Source organism: Polistes canadensis, unplaced genomic scaffold (genome assembly GCF_001313835.1).
Source record: "Polistes canadensis isolate GaletaPanama2010 unplaced genomic scaffold, ASM131383v1 scaffold_68, whole genome shotgun sequence".
NCBI classification, from domain to species: domain Eukaryota; kingdom Metazoa; phylum Arthropoda; class Insecta; order Hymenoptera; family Vespidae; genus Polistes; species Polistes canadensis.
The window spans coordinates 182,830-201,748 of NW_014569615.1; the positions used below are offsets into that span (position 1 = coordinate 182,830).

The following is an 18,919-nucleotide window of genomic DNA, read 5'->3' on the forward strand; positions in this document are numbered from 1 at the left end:
AATAATAATAATATAAACTTACGATTTTCTATCGAGTCATGCGAATAAGAAAAAGAAAATAATAAAAAAAATTAAAAAAAAGGAATAAAAAGATAAAGAAAAAACAATGTATTGTATGAAATATAAGGATACAAAGAAGAAATATGTATTAAAAAGTATAAGAATAAAAAGAAACGTAAACACAGACGGTGACAGAGAGGAACGAACGAAGATACTCATATATATATACAAATACATATATATATAGATATTGTATAAACAAAGGTCGTTAGAGAATTATCCCGAATGAAAGAAAATAGTTTTTAAGTGATCGTTGTCGGTGACGCACGTGTTTATCTCGTTCGTTCTTACGTTTAACGTATAAAATTTTAGAAATTCTCGCAAAATTTCGGTTCGTTCTTGTACGTTTGTAAAAAAAAAAAAAAGAAAAAAAAAAGTTGTTCAAGTAATATATATGAATATAAATATATATCATGCTGCGCTTTTATCATCGCTAAAAATGCACAATGCGTTTTATTTCTTTTTTTTTTTTCTTTTTTGTTGTTTTTGTTTAAATTCATTTGGACCTTTTATAATAAATTCAACAGCCATAGAGTCGAATTTCTGGAATCAGCCTCCTTCGGGGCTGACCGTCGTCGGCCGTGCAACGTCCCCGGACACGAGGTTCAGTGCTATATGTCGGAGGCCTTATGGGGGTTTGGTAAGTGATGGTATATAAGTGATTATATATATATATATAGTGGCAAGTGATGGTGTTCAAAAATACAGCACACGCTTTCTAGGTTCTCGATCGCATGATCGGATCGGATCCGGTGTTTAATCACCGGATTTCATTGTTTTTTTCAATTGTTCTTTTTTTATATATATTTAATACATACACATATATACACATATATTTATATATACGATATTTTTGATATAATATATATTGTATATATATGTTTATATATATAAATGTGTGTTGTGTTGTGTGTGGAAGGAGTGTATGTAATTATGTATGTGTGTTTANATATATATATATGTATATATATATGTATGTATTTATGTACAAGACACTTTGTAATCGTGCGCGTGCGTCGTGGTTTTTCTGTTCTAGCATTTTAACGCGTGATTTCTCATTTTACATTTTTTCGTATTGTTATATTTTATTTTAATCAATTGGACGAATCATTATTTTATCTTCGATTGTATTCATTGATTTCCCTTTTTTTTTTATTCGAGAAAGAGAGAGAGAGAGAGAGAGAGAGAGTGAATTAACGATGGAGAAATCACACGTTTGCTAAAATAAAAACCAATGTGACAAATTCAGTGATATATAGCTTGGTCAAGTGGAGGAGACCCTTTCGGAGGATGCTCGTAGATGCGTTCACAAATTACATACGCTCGGTGCTTGAAATTCAATAATTCATAAACGAAAACCAAAAGAAATTAATAATAATAATAATAATAATGATAATAATAATAATAATAATAATATATTTATGTATATATGTGTGAACACACACGTGCGTTGTTGGAACGTGTTTTTTAATCGTACGTTAATTAATCTTTGTCCCAATATTTTGTCGTAATTTTTTGTTTTTGTTTTTTAATATCGTACAATCATAATTCGTTTTCGTCTTTGAGGGAATTTCGGCTAATTCGTCGTTAGAACGAATGTCCAATCTTCTTTATTTGTTTTAATTAACTTCGAACAAATTAATAATCTTCCTCAATGCAAAATATTGATTTTTCTATTATTTAAAAAAGTTAATTATTTTTATATATATATATGTTATATTGTATACGAGAAAATATTAGCTTAGAAATGTGTGAGTAAATGTATGCAGGATGAATATTATCATCATAGGTTACTGCAAATTGCACGTTTAAGTTCGTATTTTCTTTTTTTTTTTTTTTTCAAGAGTGCATTTTTTCGAGAAAAAAAAAGTAATGACTTTTATAGTAAAGGAACGATTAAGGTCGATGTCTGACGATAAGAAACGACGAGGATTACGTTCTAACCTTTTTCAACGTATCAGAAGCAATTAAAGAGACGGCTAAAGGTACTACTACGGGATTTTATCTCTTACTTTTTCGACTAAACTAATCGACGAACTTGACCGAGTTAACTTTCTCGTGTCTACGACTTTTCTGTGAATTTCTTTAGATAGAAATACTTTTATTCTATTTTTTTTCTTCTTCTTTAATCTGTATTATCTTTTTATATCTCTCATTTATTACTTCGTTTTTCTATTTCATCGTCACGCGTTCTTATAAACTTTTATCGTTGGTTCGCGTTTAGAAATAAAAAAAAAAAAATAAATAAAATTTATCTACCAAATTTTTATTCTGTTTTTCACGAAATATTTCACTGGCCATCTCATTTTTGTTACTTTCTCTCTCTCGCGCGTATATCGTAAGAAATATAATTATTTTCTTTTTCCATTTATAGATTTTTAACAAACTCGCGTGACAAAGTTCGATTTAATTTTACATATTATTTCCTGTAACACGTTTTCACGCGTAAATATTATTATTATTATAATTATTCTATGCCGTTACTTTCGAATGACGTTTGATTATTTCCTTTTTTTTTTTAATTTGATCATAAATAATTATTTGTAAATCTCAAATATTGAAGGAAAAAATTCAAAGCCTCGAAGGGTTTTTTTTCTTTTTTTGATTTTTCCGTTTGATTATTTTCTTGATTATTCGTTCGCGACCGACAGTAATAAATAATAATAATTCATATTTGAGGATTGGTTATAACAAACATACGTACGCGACGTATGTAAAATAACATATATATGTATATATATACATATATATTCTGCAATTAATAATTCGTCGACTAATTAGAAGATTAATTAATTATTCGCAGAATAGGTATCTCGTGAGTCAAGTTACGAATAGTAACCGCTCGTTTGCTTTAGAGTGACGTTAATTATTCCTTTTTTGGTTTACGCGTTCTCGCTTACTCGTTTCAGAGTCCACAAGTGTCACCGAAATAGAATTGTATATTATAAATGATTCGTTGAGAATATTCTACCCCTGTGTTTTTACATTTCTTTATCCTTTTTTTTTTTTTTTAAAAACAAAAATACAAACCATCTTATTATTTCGTACAATTTCTGTTGTTGTAGTAACATTTGAAAGAATAATTTTAATTAAAACGTAAAACACACAACGATGATGCTCGACGATTTAGTAGTTTTTCACAAAAAAACAAAAAAAAAAAAAAAGAGTCTCTCTCATTATTCCTCTATATTTTATTAATATTTAAATAAATTCATGATTATATATAACATCCGTTCACAAACGGTTAGCGTTGATTCCCTCTCACACGACGTACAATAAATTTATTTTATTTTATTTCTTTTTTTTTTTTTTTTTTTACACGTGTCATACTCGATCGCACAATATCCTACGTTTCTTCTTGTTATTTTATTAAATACATTTGTGGTAGAACAATTGAATTTTTTTTTTGTGTTAACAAAAAGAACAAAAAAATTTATAAAGACCAATTATATTCGTATAACCGTATTTGTTGGAAAAAAAAAGTTTCTTGTACGTGAATTGTGTATGAATTAACGATATAATAATAATAATTATTATTATTATTATTATTGGATACGATAAGAAGAAGAAGAAGAAACGAAAAGTAATAAAAATAAAATAAAATCTAATAAAATAAAATAAAAAAGAAAATGAATAATAGTGAGAGCGAGTGAATCGTAACGAGTGAAGGAGACAGAGATGATGAGAGCTTGCGACTCTCCTTCCTTCACATATTGGATTTGACCGATCGTGTGTCGGTGAGCGTGTGTAGTGGCACGTGACGGACAGATAGATAGATAGATAGATAGATAAATAGATATATAGGTAGGTAGGTAGGTAGATTGACAGATAAATGGTTTAAGATGGGTTGGATAAATTAAAAATGATAAAAATGATCGTGGAAAATGGTTTCTTCAACGTATATGTTTGTTGTGTCTGTATATATATATATATATAGAAAAATATACAATAATACTTATATTCGTTGAAAAAATAAAATAATAATATAGGGTAATAAAAATGAGACAAGTTTTGTTACTTTAAGTGTACGTGATTAGATTACACGGGATTGGGGTGGAAGTAAGGGGGGTAATGTTATATAATAATGTTAATATATTCCTCGTGTAAACGTGATTAAGTTAAATTAGTTGATTGTGTCTATGTAGTGTAATGTTTTTCTTATAATATATATATATATATATGTGTAAGTAAAAATATTTGAAGTATTATTATTATACGCGTAAATTTTTTTAAGCAAAAGTATCTCGAGAGTTCGTCTAACAAGGAAACATCTTTGAGATCGTTCGTTTACGATTTTTGACGATATTTCGTAAGATTTAAGATGAAAACTTGACGAGAATAATAGGGAAAGATATATATAATATAACATATAATATATATTATAATAATAATAATATATAAATATTTTTTTTAAATTGTATCTTGATGTTATTGATAAGTATAAGAGTAATATATCTCAAAATTCGTTTCTTCAAATTTAAATCGTCAATTATATTTTGTAAAAAATAAATTTCGATTAAAAAAAAAATAATAGGCTTATTAAACCTACCAAATTATTTGCTTGCATTTTAATCCCGTCAAGATCGTAGATGAATACCTCACTGATGTTTCTTGTAAGAGAATAATTGAATCTTTTTTTTTATTAAAAAGATTCGCGTATTCGATCAACAACAATCGTCTTCCATTGGAATGAAAATAAATCGATAAAGAATTATAATTCATTTTAAGCAATTAGGTTGAGTTTCAAAAGAAAAAAAAACGAGAAACCCCATAAAAAGTCATCATGGAAGTCGAGTATCGTTTATTCGAAAATATCTTTTTAGAGGTGTGCTCGTCCTATCGAGGTCCTGCGTGTGAAGAGCATAATCGTGATTAGATCTTGACCGATAAGAAGAAGAGTTCTCGTCGAGTTGATGGTCTCTCTTCGAAGGTATTTGTTTTTTTTTTTTTTTATTTTTTTTTTTTTTTTTTTTTTTTTTTTTTTTTTTTTTTTTTTTTTTTTTTTTTTTTCCTCTATTTTTTAATAATAATAATAATAATAATAATCGCACGTGTGTTCTCGTATATTTTTGTCTCGCTTTTGCATACTTACAGCTCTCGATCTCGATATGACATAGTTGACGATCCATCGGGAAGTATTGTAAGTTCATTGGACACGATGCCGTAATCGTTAAACTGAAACAAATATATTTTTATTATCGTATATTAATCAATACAATTTATAATATATATCTCTTTTTTTGTTTGTTTGTTTTTGTTTTGTTTTTTTCATTTCAGAATACCTACCTACCGACACAAGTTTTATCTTTTATATTTATAAAAATATTTGAAAGGAAAATAATTACAAATAAAAATTATTATAATTATCGTATACAATGTTTTGCAAATATAAATATAAAGATTTCTATGGTACTCTGTGCAAATTATTTTTTTTTTTTAATTATTTTATGCAGTCAGTTACAATATAACGAGCGATAACTTATTACTGCAAACCTTTTTTTCATTATTTTAATAAGAAGTATAATATATAATAATTGCAGGAAATAACAAGACTAGTCAAAATTAGATGTACAAACATGTTAAATAACAAACAAACAAAAATAAAAATAGGATTGCACGATAGGGTTGAAACATTTGAATCAAATTATTCGACAGTAAAGAAAAATGAATAAAACCTACTACTAAAAAAATAATAATATAAAACAAAGGAAGAGTATAATAATTGTAGGAAGTAACAAGATATACTTAGTCAAGTTAGATATGCATGGTTCCTGTGAATATAGGTGGTGGTGTTAATAACGAAGGACTCTTGGGTGCTCGAAAGATGGTTGAGAGAGAGAGAGAGAGAGAGAGAGAGAGAATGTAGATACAGTGAAACGATACCTAAGAGGGGTTGCAAGGGTGGAAAAGAAGGGAATATAGGCAGGGTAGAGAACGAGACAGGGAAACAAATTTGTCCTGGTTGGTACAATTGGTCCCCAAAGTACGACAGGCCATCTCGAACGGACGATAGAAGGGGGAAAGGGAAGGAAAAATAGGGGGAGGGGACGAGGAGAAGAGAACCTATGCATTTGGAAAGCTCAAGGGAGTTTAGGGAATCTCCTGGTATCTCGAGGACACACCAGGATCGTTCACCTAACTACGATGGGAGGCTGGCTATCTTTAACAGCCAATCGAAACGAATCGATTCAATTAAATCCATGACGAATATTTTCCGAAAGGAATCGTTCATTGTGAAATATTTTTCAGGTATACTACTTTTGTTATTATTGTTATTATTATGATTCATTTACTTTTTTTTGTTGGTTATTTTTATTTTATTTCTTTTATCGTGCAGGATTATTTTTCTTGTTTTTTTTTTTTAATGTAACGTTGTGACGTGGAAATAGTGTTAAATAATTAATCTTACTTAAATTGTATTAATGTATTCGATTCGTTAGTTTCTTTGTAAGAAATAATTGTTTCATGAAAAAGAAAAACAGAAAGGAAAGAATAGAAATTGTTCAGTGTAGGATTGTGAAATTCTTAATCTCCCTTCCTCTACCCCATAGGGAGGATACGCAAGGTACGGAATATTAAATAAAATTTCATAAGGAGGATGTTTTTTTTCCGGGCGTATAATCTTTTGGAAAAGAATGTTTACGATTTAAAGAACAAAATAATCTCGTGTTGTTGTTGTTGTTCTTCTTCTTCTTCTTAGGTTTTTCGATTATAATTTTTCTTGAATAATTTACATCTCGTAATAAAAATTTCGCAAATTCTTTTGAAATATCAGTATATATTAAAGGGTTTAATGTGTTATAAAATAAGGGTACTTACCGTATACTACGTGTGATGCTTCCGGAATGGTGAATACGAATGAACTCGTTGCTGGTGGTAGCGATGTGAAAGTATGATTGTTTTTCGTTCACGAAGAACGTATCCGGTACCCAGATATTTTTGATAAATTCCGAGCCGACGCTTAGCGTCTCGACGCCCTTCTGTTGCGTAAAGGCAAGTCGTGGATCCGTCCAGAATTGCCGGAAGTAAAAATCCAACGTAAAGTCCTGTGATACGGATAGATACGAATTATTCGATTAATTATATATGGCCGATCATTTATTTATTTTTATACCGAAACAACGAGAATATTTATTTATTATTATTATTAGATAACGTATTATATATCAAAAATTTTATACAATGTTTTATATAATAATTAATATAAAATAAAATAATAATATTAATTAGATTGAAAACATTTTTCTTGTAATAATATTAAACAAGTGCACAACGTATAACAATTAAAAATATTATTATTAATTGAAATAATATATGAAATATAAGATAAAATAATATAGAAACATTTTTATTCATTTTATTTTGTGTTAACAATAATATATAATATAATACGAAAGATTATATTTTAATTCTTCAATATATTCTCGTTATTTCAGCATCATAATAAATATATATATGTATTTTCTATTACAAACTGGGGCAGGGGGTAGGGGGTCTGGTGGTGATGGGGGAAGCATAAAGGAAATTCTCAGCGTCTTTACGAGAGACAGAGTATTTTTCGATCGTGAAATGCTGCGGGGGTTGGGGGCGGGTTTCGGGGGAAAGAGACTGGACGAAGATAAAAAAAAAGAGAAAGAAGAAGAAGCAGAAGAAGATAAAACGTCGATCTAGGAGGGAAAAAAAAACAAACCCACCGACGAGACTTCGTTCGGTTAGGGGGGTGGTCCTCCTTGTCAAGTTTCCTCTTTATCTCTTTCTTTGTCTTTTTTTTTTTTTTTCTATGTTTTTTTTTTTCATTCTATTTATCTCTTTTCTTTATATTCAAGGCTGTGGGTGTGAAAACGTTCTGTTGGATGGTGTCGTTTTTTTTTTTTTAAACGGTAAGGGGTAAGGTGGTTGGGTTGGGGGGGGGGTGTGGGGGCGTTTGGAATATAAACGAAATGTAGCTATGCGAAAAAGATACGGTACGGCCGATAAAGTGGGAAAAGGAAATGCAAAAAAAAAAACAAATCGAGATCGTTGACGTCGACGTTTTACTCGAAAAAAAAGAAATAAAAAATAAAAAAAACAACCCCTTATCGTAACTTCTTGTCGGTTTCTTTATTGGTTTACTTCAAACCCTATCATCTCGTACATCGTTACACAACTGTCTTTCCAACTTTTCAAACCCCATTCCCCCCCACCCCCACCCTCACCCCCCGCGCCCTTTTCTTTCCTTCCTTTCCTTCGTTCTTACATTTCTTTTCTATCATTTATCTCACCTTCTTTCTGTCGTTTTTTTTCTCGCTTTTCTTTTCTTTTCGTCTTCCTTTTTTTTTTTTTATTTTTATTCACTCGCCGGTGCTTACTTGATCTCTCTAGGAAAAGGTTTCTAGTACTCTTCACGTGACCCAACATCATTGCAACTCGAGACGAGGTTTAAAATTCAACAAGAAACAACGGGGCTTCATAAAATTCTCAAGATGGTCGGATCTTTACACGAAAAAAGAAAAAAAAAGGAAAGAAAAAAAATAAAAGTTCCGTTTATCAAATTCAGTACCGATCAGGTTACGTTTACGTACACAGGGTGGTCTTGTTGTAACTGGTGATATACGTAAAAAAGAAAAAAAAAAAGAAGGAAGAAACTAAATCGTGCCCCTAATGAGATTTTGTTGTTTTTCGAAAAAAAAATAATTATGTACATTTTGCAATATATTTTTATTTCTTTTTTTTTTTTACAGAAAGGAAGGGAAGATACAAAGTTAATTTCTTTTTTCTTTTGATAAACATCGAAATAACTGAAGTTTACGCGTTGTTTTTTTAAAAAAAAAAAAAGAAAAGAAACTTGCATATGTTTAAAGATTTTGTTCATTCGACGTCAACGTTCTCAAGGAAAAATAGTGTTACGCGACGCGAAAATATTATTATAGGTACAAAATTATAATACACGTATGGATATATTACACGTGTATATAAGTAATTAACAACGCGGAAGGAACGAGTTGCAGGAATGTGTGTCACACATAGGTTGTATTACGCATACACACACACACATATAAATATATATATATATTTCATTACTTAATGTTTTTTTGTATATAATACTCTTCCAGATTCGGAATCATATATTAACGAATACTTTATCATATCTATTCTATAAATTGATATACGTATATGTGTGCATTTGTGTGCGCGTTTCTACGCATTACTATATGGTACATTTAAAATACTACATAGAGAATAGCATTTTGACAAACGAATACGTGCAAAGAGAGAGAGATCATGCTACGGGACGTTTGACATACTTCATGCATCGCGCGTGTGTATGTATTATATTAAATGTGTATATATATATATATATATATACATACAATAAATATACAATATGTATATATATATATATATATATAGTAGGTATATATATATCTATCTCATAAAGATTTACATGTACGAATTATTTAAAACTGCTTTCACGCGTACTCACAGTCAGACGACGGCCTTGCCTTTTCGTACGTACCGGGTGTGATCGATAAAACGAAGGTGAAAAAAAGTGTTTTGCGATCGATCGTCGATAACCGTGTACATATCAAACATATATATATATATACTATATGTATGTATATAGTAATAATCATAATATCGAATATAATATTCGTGACTTTTTCTTACAGACGAATGAATTTGAATTAATTTTCTTTTTTTTTTTGCTAATATGCGCGAAGAAAAGAAAAATAAAAATGAAGAAAGAATAAAAAAGTAAAAACAAAAATTCGAATTATATATATATATATATAAATAAATATATAAATATCATATTTGAATATTACAACGAGATGTATAATATATTACATTTGTAATTGTTTTTTTTTTTTTCTTTAAAAATGTATACACGCGAACGCGAATAAGTAATAAGGAGTATTTTAAATTTTTTGATCGATATCGCGTTAGCGCGTTCCTATAAGAAATATTTATCTTTCTCAATCGTTCTTGACTTGCAGGTATTTTTCATGAAAATATCGAGACGTTTTATGCGTCTACGAATAAGGTAGGTGGGTAGGTATAGGTAAGGTAGGTAGTGTAGGTAGGTAGGTAAGTTGTGCACTAGTCACGCGAGAATACCTACCCGTATCGGCTTGTACGTCTTGAAAATTCACCCATTTATGCGGAATAAACGCCGATAAATAGGACCGCATCGACGGAATCCTAAACGCGAATCGAATGTATATATATGTATGTGTGTATAAACATATTACACATATATATATATACGTATGCATTATATATCTTATATTTGCTCGCTATGCTAGTACACAACGGGTGTGCACAAAAGATGAGATCGTCTAAACGCGTTTAGAATTCAATAGGAAAAAGCTCTTAGTTATGTTTTTTTTTTTTTTTTTTATTATATCTTTCTTCTATATCATATCATTTCAATATCGTACGATAATATTTTACTCTCGTCGAGAATTGATTTTCTTTTTCTTCCGTGTCCCCCCTTGTTTTTTTTTTTCTTTTTTTTTTCTCGTATTTATTCGAATCGATATACAAATCTATTATATATGTTTGTTTTTATTTTTACTTTTTTTTTTTTTATTTTCATTCGCGTATTTTCTTTTTTTTTTTTCTTCTTTTTTATATTCCTATTTTTTCGTTCGTTCGTCTCGCGAATAGATTTGTTGCCACGCAAATTTCAATTTTTATTTATGCATCCGTTGTATTATATTCCGTCTCGAATTGTATTTATTATTTTATTTAAATTCGTACCAATCTATATATATATATATATATATATATATATTTGTATTTCTTTTTTTTTTGTTCATCTCGCGCATAGTTTTATCACACATATTTCTATTTTATTATTTACGCATCGTTGTTTTACATTACACACGTTTCAATTCTATATTCATTATTTTATTCAAATTCGTAACAAAACTTACGATTTTATTATTCCCCCTTGAGAATAATAGGAGAGAGAGGGGGGCAGGGGTGGGGAGGAGTGGGGTGGGGGGGGCTTATACGTTTAAATCATCGATAAATGTTTTCTTTGTTTTTTCTTTTTCAATCAGAATAACCGAAAGTTTTTCGATAGATTGATTTTCTAAACGATATAAGTCAAAGCACCAAAGCACGCGATACATAGTCAGATGGGAAACACGTTGAATGGTACGTATTATACATAGGTATTATCTATTTATCGGACTTCGGTTAACTTCCTTGGTACGTTCGGCCAAATTTAGACGATATATTTTGCCCAGTTAACATCGGTGAAACGCGTATTTTACCACCACCCTTAATACAGTTCTCTCTCCCCCCCCCTTTCCCACCCCCCTACACTCCTACACCCCACGAAGTAAAATTCGCCGATATATGTCCGAACTTTTGGTAGTTTCCTCAGTACATACCGGCACGTAAGCGGCTAAGGAATTAGGCAAGTTTTCGAAGCCGTTACAGAGATGCGTAAATTACAAGGTCTTTCCTTGATAATACTAAAGGGATCTTCGTTTCTTGTTTCGTTACGATTGTTCGCGAGATTTGAGAAATTTTTATTTATTATTTATTTCTTTTCTTTACTTTTGTTTTTTTTGTTTTGATATAATTGGCATTTAGGGGGTGGCGTATTAATTTGAATTAATATTAATAATTGTATTGAACAGTAATGTTTTTTTTTTGTATATATTTAATACCGAGTGGGAAACCCGATGTTTGTTTTACATTTAAAATATTTATTTGAGAAAATATCTCTACTACTACTTTCAATAATAATAATAATAATACTTTTTAATCCTCTTTTGTATTTTATAATCTTCCAATAAATTTAACGTTAGCAAAAATAATTATATATATATATATAAAAATTACCAAAAAAAGAACAAAACTTGTTTCAGATCAAAATTGTAACATTGTTCGATGACGATGGGTGAATTTTAATACGCGTACGTTCATTAAAAATAATATATATATATGTATATATATATAACTGGTATAGACAAAATGAAAGATTAATTTTGATATAAAAATACAAATTAAAAAAAGAAAAAAAATAATGTAAGTTGAATTAATGAAAGAGAATAAAGCATGATAGTTGTCATAGTATTCGTAAATAAGTAAGAAGAACGTTCGTTGTTCAGTTTGGCGTAAATCCAGGCGCAGTGCGGTCATTGGATGACGCTGTTGTGTATCGCATTATGCTTTACGATAATTGCAAAGCTGCGTCTTAAGGACGTTTTTATTCGATAACCTTTTCTCTTTTCAAACTCTCAACCCTCCCTCCTCCCTCCCCACCCACCCACCACCCCAATCCCCCTTATTTTCAGAATAAAAGTTTGGAAAAAGTCGTGGCAAAGTTGGTAGAAATCCGCTTAACACGGTGGTATATCTTCGAAAGAGAGTTCATGCCTGTCCGTGATACGACACTGAACTTAATTAATGGCAGTCGAAAGCTGTAAATCTTTCTGTACAATTTACCATTCCGTGTTTTGTTCTTATATTTGTTTCTTGGTTATACGTAAGCAATAAGTAAGAAAGTAAGTAAGTAAGTAAGTAAGGATATGTATTGGTGTGTAAGAGTAAATACTTTTAACGTATCAACGATACTAAACGCTTTTATCTTAATTCGTTTATTTATTTAACCATATATATATGTATATTTGACTTCGTTTAATTTAGATTTTCTAAAAGTAAAAAAGAAAAATTGTAACGCTTGTAACATCGGATTAATCGTATTGATCGATCGCATTGAGATTTAATGAGAATTTGTTCTGTTTGAATTTCATTTCTTTTTTTTTTTTAGGTTTTTGTTTTTTCTTAAACTTCAAACGAAATATATATATTCGATGATATAAGAGAAAATTGAACGAATAAATATGTTGGATAATTTACGAATAAAATATCCAAGAAGTAGTAGTAGTAGTATGTAGAAATAGAAGAAGGAAAATTTGATTCGATCATTATGGTAGTATGAGTAAAATTAATGGGCAAGAATATTTTTTAAGTGGTCGGTTCTGACGGTGGAAAGCGTGATCTTTGCGCGAGAGCAATTATTTCAATAAAATAATAATAATAATAATAATAATACAAAAACGAAATATAAAAGAAAAAAAGAAGGAGATGGAAATAAATAAAAGAAAAAAAAAAACAAAAATATACCAAACGAAAGAAGAGAAGAAGCTTGCACATAAGCGATGTATCAAAGCGCGGGAAGCTTGAATAAAGCGATCGACAAATAAAAAAGAAAAAGAAAAAGAGAACAAAAGAAAATAATCGACGAAGTCAGAAGTCAGAATATTCAAGGTTGATAATAGAAGGGGTTAAAAAAGATCGAGAAGAAGATCCGATCTAAAAGTTGAAGATAAGATCATACTCGTTCTTGTTACGAACCCTTTCTTTATCAGAAACCCTTTTTTCGTACCTTTGTATTCGTCATATTGACACGGCAGAAGGAATAACAAAAAAAATTCGATAAGAAAACAAAAAACAAAAATAAAAATATACATAATATATATAAATATATACACGTATATATATATATTACTAAATTGTAAAAATGGTGATACCACATACATACATACATACATACATACGTACGTACGTACGTACGTACGTATATACATACACACACACATAGACGCGCGTTCACATGTACGATGGCATGACGCGACTTATATAGATTACTCTGTCCTTTTTTTTTTTTTTTTATAAAAAAATGATAAAGGTATTATAGCGACCAGAAGCGCACTGCACACACTGACAATGATACAGCTCATATAATTGGTGTTAAATATCAATATTGAATAATACGTAATATGTCGTATATCGATAGAGATACACATGTATGTTGTATATATTTATATATACCGACTAATATATACATATACATATACATATATTCTTTTTTTTTAATTAGCAATATTTGAAATATATGTATACATTTTAATATCGTATATATATATATATATGCACATGTATATTTGTTTGTATAAATCACATCGATAATAAAAATCGATCTAACTTATACATACAAAAATCATTTTCATATTGTTTTTTTAGTTTTTCTGTGCTTTATTATTATTCTTTTTCGTTTGATTTTCTTCCCTTTCTTTCTTTTCTTTCTTTTTTTTTCTTTTTTTTTTATTTATTTCTCTCTTATTTTTTATCATGTGCGATCGTCGGCTGGGGCCAAGGGAGTTATTGAGGAAAAAGTATATATATATATATATATATATATATATATACATATATACATATAAATATACATATATATATATATATATTTTATCTCTCTCTCTCTCTCTCTCTCTCTTTCTTTCACATACACACATTATTTCTCTTTCTCTCCTTTTTATTACACGAAAGGAGTGTACGATTATCCGTCGCTTTTCTCGATTGTTATTCGGAGAAACCAGGCCGAAAAGGGTAGATGATGTTGGATATCAAGGAGGTAACAGAAGAGATCGTAAAGGGGCATTATACTTGGAAAAGTATTGTTCGCGTTCAGGATGATTCTCGATATCGAGAAAGAGGTTTTGGAAGAGTGAGAAAGTGGAAGACGATATTCAACCATGGGAATCCTTTCTAGTACCTTTTGCTTTTCTCTCTTTCTCTTTCTCTTTCTTTCTCCCTTTTCGTTGTTTCCATTGGTTACTAGTTTTGATACTACTCGAAGAGAAAGAGGGAAACGAGATGATAGGAAACAACAAATAAATACAAGAAGAGAAGAGTAAGAGAGAGAGAAAGGGGGGGGATGAAAGGGATTGGAATTGTTCGATGGGAGGAGAACGATCGTGAATTTGATGTTGATTCTAATACCAATAGAAAAGAGAGAGAGAGAGAGAAGATGGGGTTGAAAGTATGGGATGTGGAGAGAGAGGATAAGATTTTATGTTTATATATATATATATATATTTGTTGTTTTTTTTTTATATGTATATATATATATGTATATACATGTATATATTGGTAGGTATATATATACATAGGAAAACGTATCGGAGGGTCGCCAGCGGGTGTAAAAAATCGCGAGTCACGTCCCAGGTGACAGTGTCGACTTGATTTGGTTTCCGCACAGGGCTCAACACCTGGGGTCCAGCCTCGTACATTCAGCTCCAAACTCGGTACGGATCACGTTGTATCTATATTGTTTTTCTTTTTTTTTCCTTACTTTTGTAATTAACCGTAGGTTAATATGCAATACCTCACGCATTTATTATAAACGTAAACCCATGGGAGTATCTCGGAGCTGTTTGAAATTAAATTCGAATGAAAAATTCGATATTTTGATTTATTTATTAATTTATTATTATTTTATTAGATTTTGTATATGTGTTTTTGGGTTTTTCCATGGAACGTGGTGTTCCATGAAATTTTGGTATGAAAAATTGTTCACTTTACTTCACGATAACCAATCAAGTTTGTTTTTATTATTTTTTCTTCCGATAAAAGCCACGTGTGTATGTGTATGATCATTAGATTGTAAGATAATCGATAATACCGATCTTTAATTAGCACGCGTTCGTTAGCCAATATAACCGTTCACTCGATTAGGTTGAAACCTTGTAACTCCGACACACATACTTCGAGCTTACGTTATGTTTTACGTTCATTTCCTTTCTCTTTTTCTATGTGATACGAGAGATGATTATCTCTCTTTATCTCTTAGATATATTTCTCTAAGATATAATTTTAACCTATACACATTGTTATCTTCGATCATGGGGATCGAAGATCGTGAAAAATGATATTTATAGATCAGGTCGTACCGAGTTCCGTGCTAGTTTGAATCTGAGTGTAGACACCGGAACGATTACCTTCGAATTTCTACTGCAGAAATTATTAAATATGTAACATATATATATATATAAATATATGTATATATGTTACATACATACATATATATATATGTAATACAAAACGCCTTTTTCAAATTAATTTCAATTCAACGCTCTATGTAACGATGATTGTTAATTCATCCCTTTTTTTACTTAGAGAATAAATTTGTTTTGTGTTCATTTTCTTTTTTTTTTTATTTAGCATCGAAGAGAACGAGTTCGTTTTTAGTATATTTTGTATAATAAATATTACGGATAATAAATATAAATATATATTTAATATCATGTATACGTATATACACACACGTATGTTCAAATATATATGTATTAAAATATATTATTATTATTATTATTATTATTATTAATGTCATTTGATTTTTTGATATGAATAATATTCGTTTATATTATACGTGTGTGAATATCGTATAGTGAGACGATAGATACGCGTGACTGGCGCTCACGTATGTACTTATAAAACACGTACACGTGTACGGGAATGATATCATTCGTATATACGTGCGCGTTTTAATTACACGCGTATATATGCGTGCTGTAACGTATGTGCGGCCTGCGGTGCTCGATTATTATTCGATAATACCAGAAATTCTACTACGATCGTAATATAATCAAATCTTGAAACATTATCGTTTCATTTATAAAATCGAATCATTCTCTCTTATTCTTTTATATATATATATATATTTATTTTTTTATTATTTTTTATTCTTCCTTATTTCTTTTTCTTTTCTATGTTCATCGTTAAAATATATTTTCTATGTATATATATATATATATAAACTGAGAATGTTTTTATTTTTATTGTTTTATTTATACAGATTTTCATTTTGAAATAGTAAAGAAATAATAGATAGTTGTTTAAAAATAAAAGCAAACCATTTGATAAAGGTTCAACGAGTTATCATCATGATCGTTGGATCGAGCACCGCGGGTGGGGCCATGCAACAAGAACATCGCAAATCGAATCAAACGAGTCAACCATAAACCATAAACGAAGTGGACAAGAATATATCTTGCGAAGACTGTGGAACGTAGCAAGGTTCCCTTGTAACAGTTCAGCCAACCAAACAGCTGTGACGAGCTATAAAAACGTAGGTTAGTAGGCGATTCGTGTGTGTATAATGCGAATGTATGTAAATGGAAGACCTGCTATGGTGATGGTGGTGGTGGTGGTGGTGATGGTAATGGTGGTGATGGTAGTGGCGGTGGTAGGATAGTGATTGTTCTTGCTTCTGTGAGTATTTTCGTGTTTGTGTATGTATGTATGTATGTATCTGTTTGTATATGTATCTGTCTCTTTCTCTCTTTCTTCCTCGCGTATATCTATACTTGTGCATAAAGTTTAGTTCAATGTGTGTGTGTGTGTATATCTTACGCTCAAACGCGTACATATTAAACACCCCTTCGTTCGTAACGCTTACGTACCTCGACAAAACCCTTTTTGTCTACACTTATGCGAAATCTATTCAGTCTCGACCATTTTGATATAAAGAAAAAAAAAACACATAACTCTTTTTCTATACTATAATTATTATTCGACTTGTGTGTGTGTGTGTGACAATAACTCAAAAAATTAATGACAATACGCGAATTAGTTAATAATAACGATAACGTATAATAATTTTTGATTGATTAAAGAAAAATCGTACGAAATAATTGTCTTACAAACAACAAGAAAAAAAATAAGAAACAATTAATATCTATCTATACAAATGAAATAATTAATAATTAATTACTATTTCTTTGAATTGTTTTTGGTCCACTTAGAATCGTTTAAATTTTCGAACGAAACAAATGTATCCGTAGGGTGCACATATGGAATAAACCGGTGGTGGTTGCTCGTGTATCGAAACGTAGAAAGAGGAGAAAAAAAAAAATAAAAAATTTGGCTAGAGGGTTAGCGTGATAAACCGACGACTGATAAACGAGTAAACCCGATGATCGGAAAACCGAATCGAGCAACGAAGCGAAAATTCATCCACGGTCGGGGTATGATCGATTTTACGGGATCTAACGACGAAGGTCTGCTTCAATCGGTTGCTTTTACCAACGTTGAACTTTAATAACCCTTTAACGAGCAAATTTACGAAGGGAGGGAGGAAGGGAGCATAAACCGACACCCTTGAAAAGTACCCACCAATCCTCTTCTCCCTCTTCCCCTCCTTCACTCCTCTCTTTCTCTATTTCTCTTTCCCGTTTTCTTTTTTTCTCTTTTTTTCTCTTTCTCCCCCTCTCACTCTGTTTAATCACGATTTTTCTCAAGTTAGAAAAAGAAAGGAACGATATTAGCTTGTCTTAACTTCTAACCATACTTTCCCGTTTACACGAGCTTTCGGATACCTCGATTAACGAAGGTGTAATTACTTTTCGTGCGGTCACGAGAGAGAGAGAGAGAAATAAGATGACCTTGGGTGTGCACACTAACTTTTATCGAGAGCACGACCTTCGTCGAATAGTAGTTTAAAAGAGAGAAAGAATGGTGTTGAAAAAAATCACCGTAAAAAATCGATTGCTTTTATCAAGTGTTACATGTGTCGTGTATATAAACGTGTGTACGTGTTACGTGTACGTATATATATATATATATATTTAATGTATTTACGTGTGTGTATTCCTTTTTTATATTTCTTTTTTTTTAATGTAATATAGAGACTCTTGTCGTAGGATTAGGATCATTGATATATGATGATTTTTTGGGATTAAAGTATCATCGTATTAAATGGTATAAGAACAACAACTATGTCTCGAAGATGAGGGGTGTGGTTGGGTGAAGGGGTTAAGGAATGATACGGTTCCGATTGGGATTCGTTGAAAAGAAGAAAGTAAGAGAGAGAAAAAAAAATTAGATTTAAAAAAAAAAGAAAAATAACAACAGTATCAGAAGTAGTAGTAGTAGTAGTAGTAGTAGTAGTAGTAGTAGTAGTAGTAGTAGTAGTAGTAGTAGTAGTAGTAGTAGTAGTAGAATTAGAAATAGAAGAATTAGAATTAGAATTAGAAAACGAACGAATCGGAGCAACGATCGTTTAAATGTGAGT

At 30.4% G+C, this 18,919-nt stretch overlaps 1 protein-coding gene across 4 annotated transcripts in view; it reads right to left on the minus strand.

The window, feature by feature from the left end:
• LOC106786215 (gamma-aminobutyric acid receptor subunit beta) overlaps positions 1-18,919 on the minus strand; it is an 86,881-nt gene that overhangs the window by 15,465 nt on the left and 52,497 nt on the right. For all 4 annotated transcript variants that reach the window (XM_014747359.1, XM_014747360.1, XM_014747358.1 and 1 more), the window contains exons 4-5: positions 6,880-7,106; positions 5,153-5,235 (exon numbers count right to left, since the gene is read on the minus strand). In XM_014747359.1, the coding sequence (XP_014602845.1) occupies positions 5,153-5,235; positions 6,880-7,106 (310 nt within the window). The remainder of the gene's footprint in view (positions 1-5,152; positions 5,236-6,879; positions 7,107-18,919) is intronic.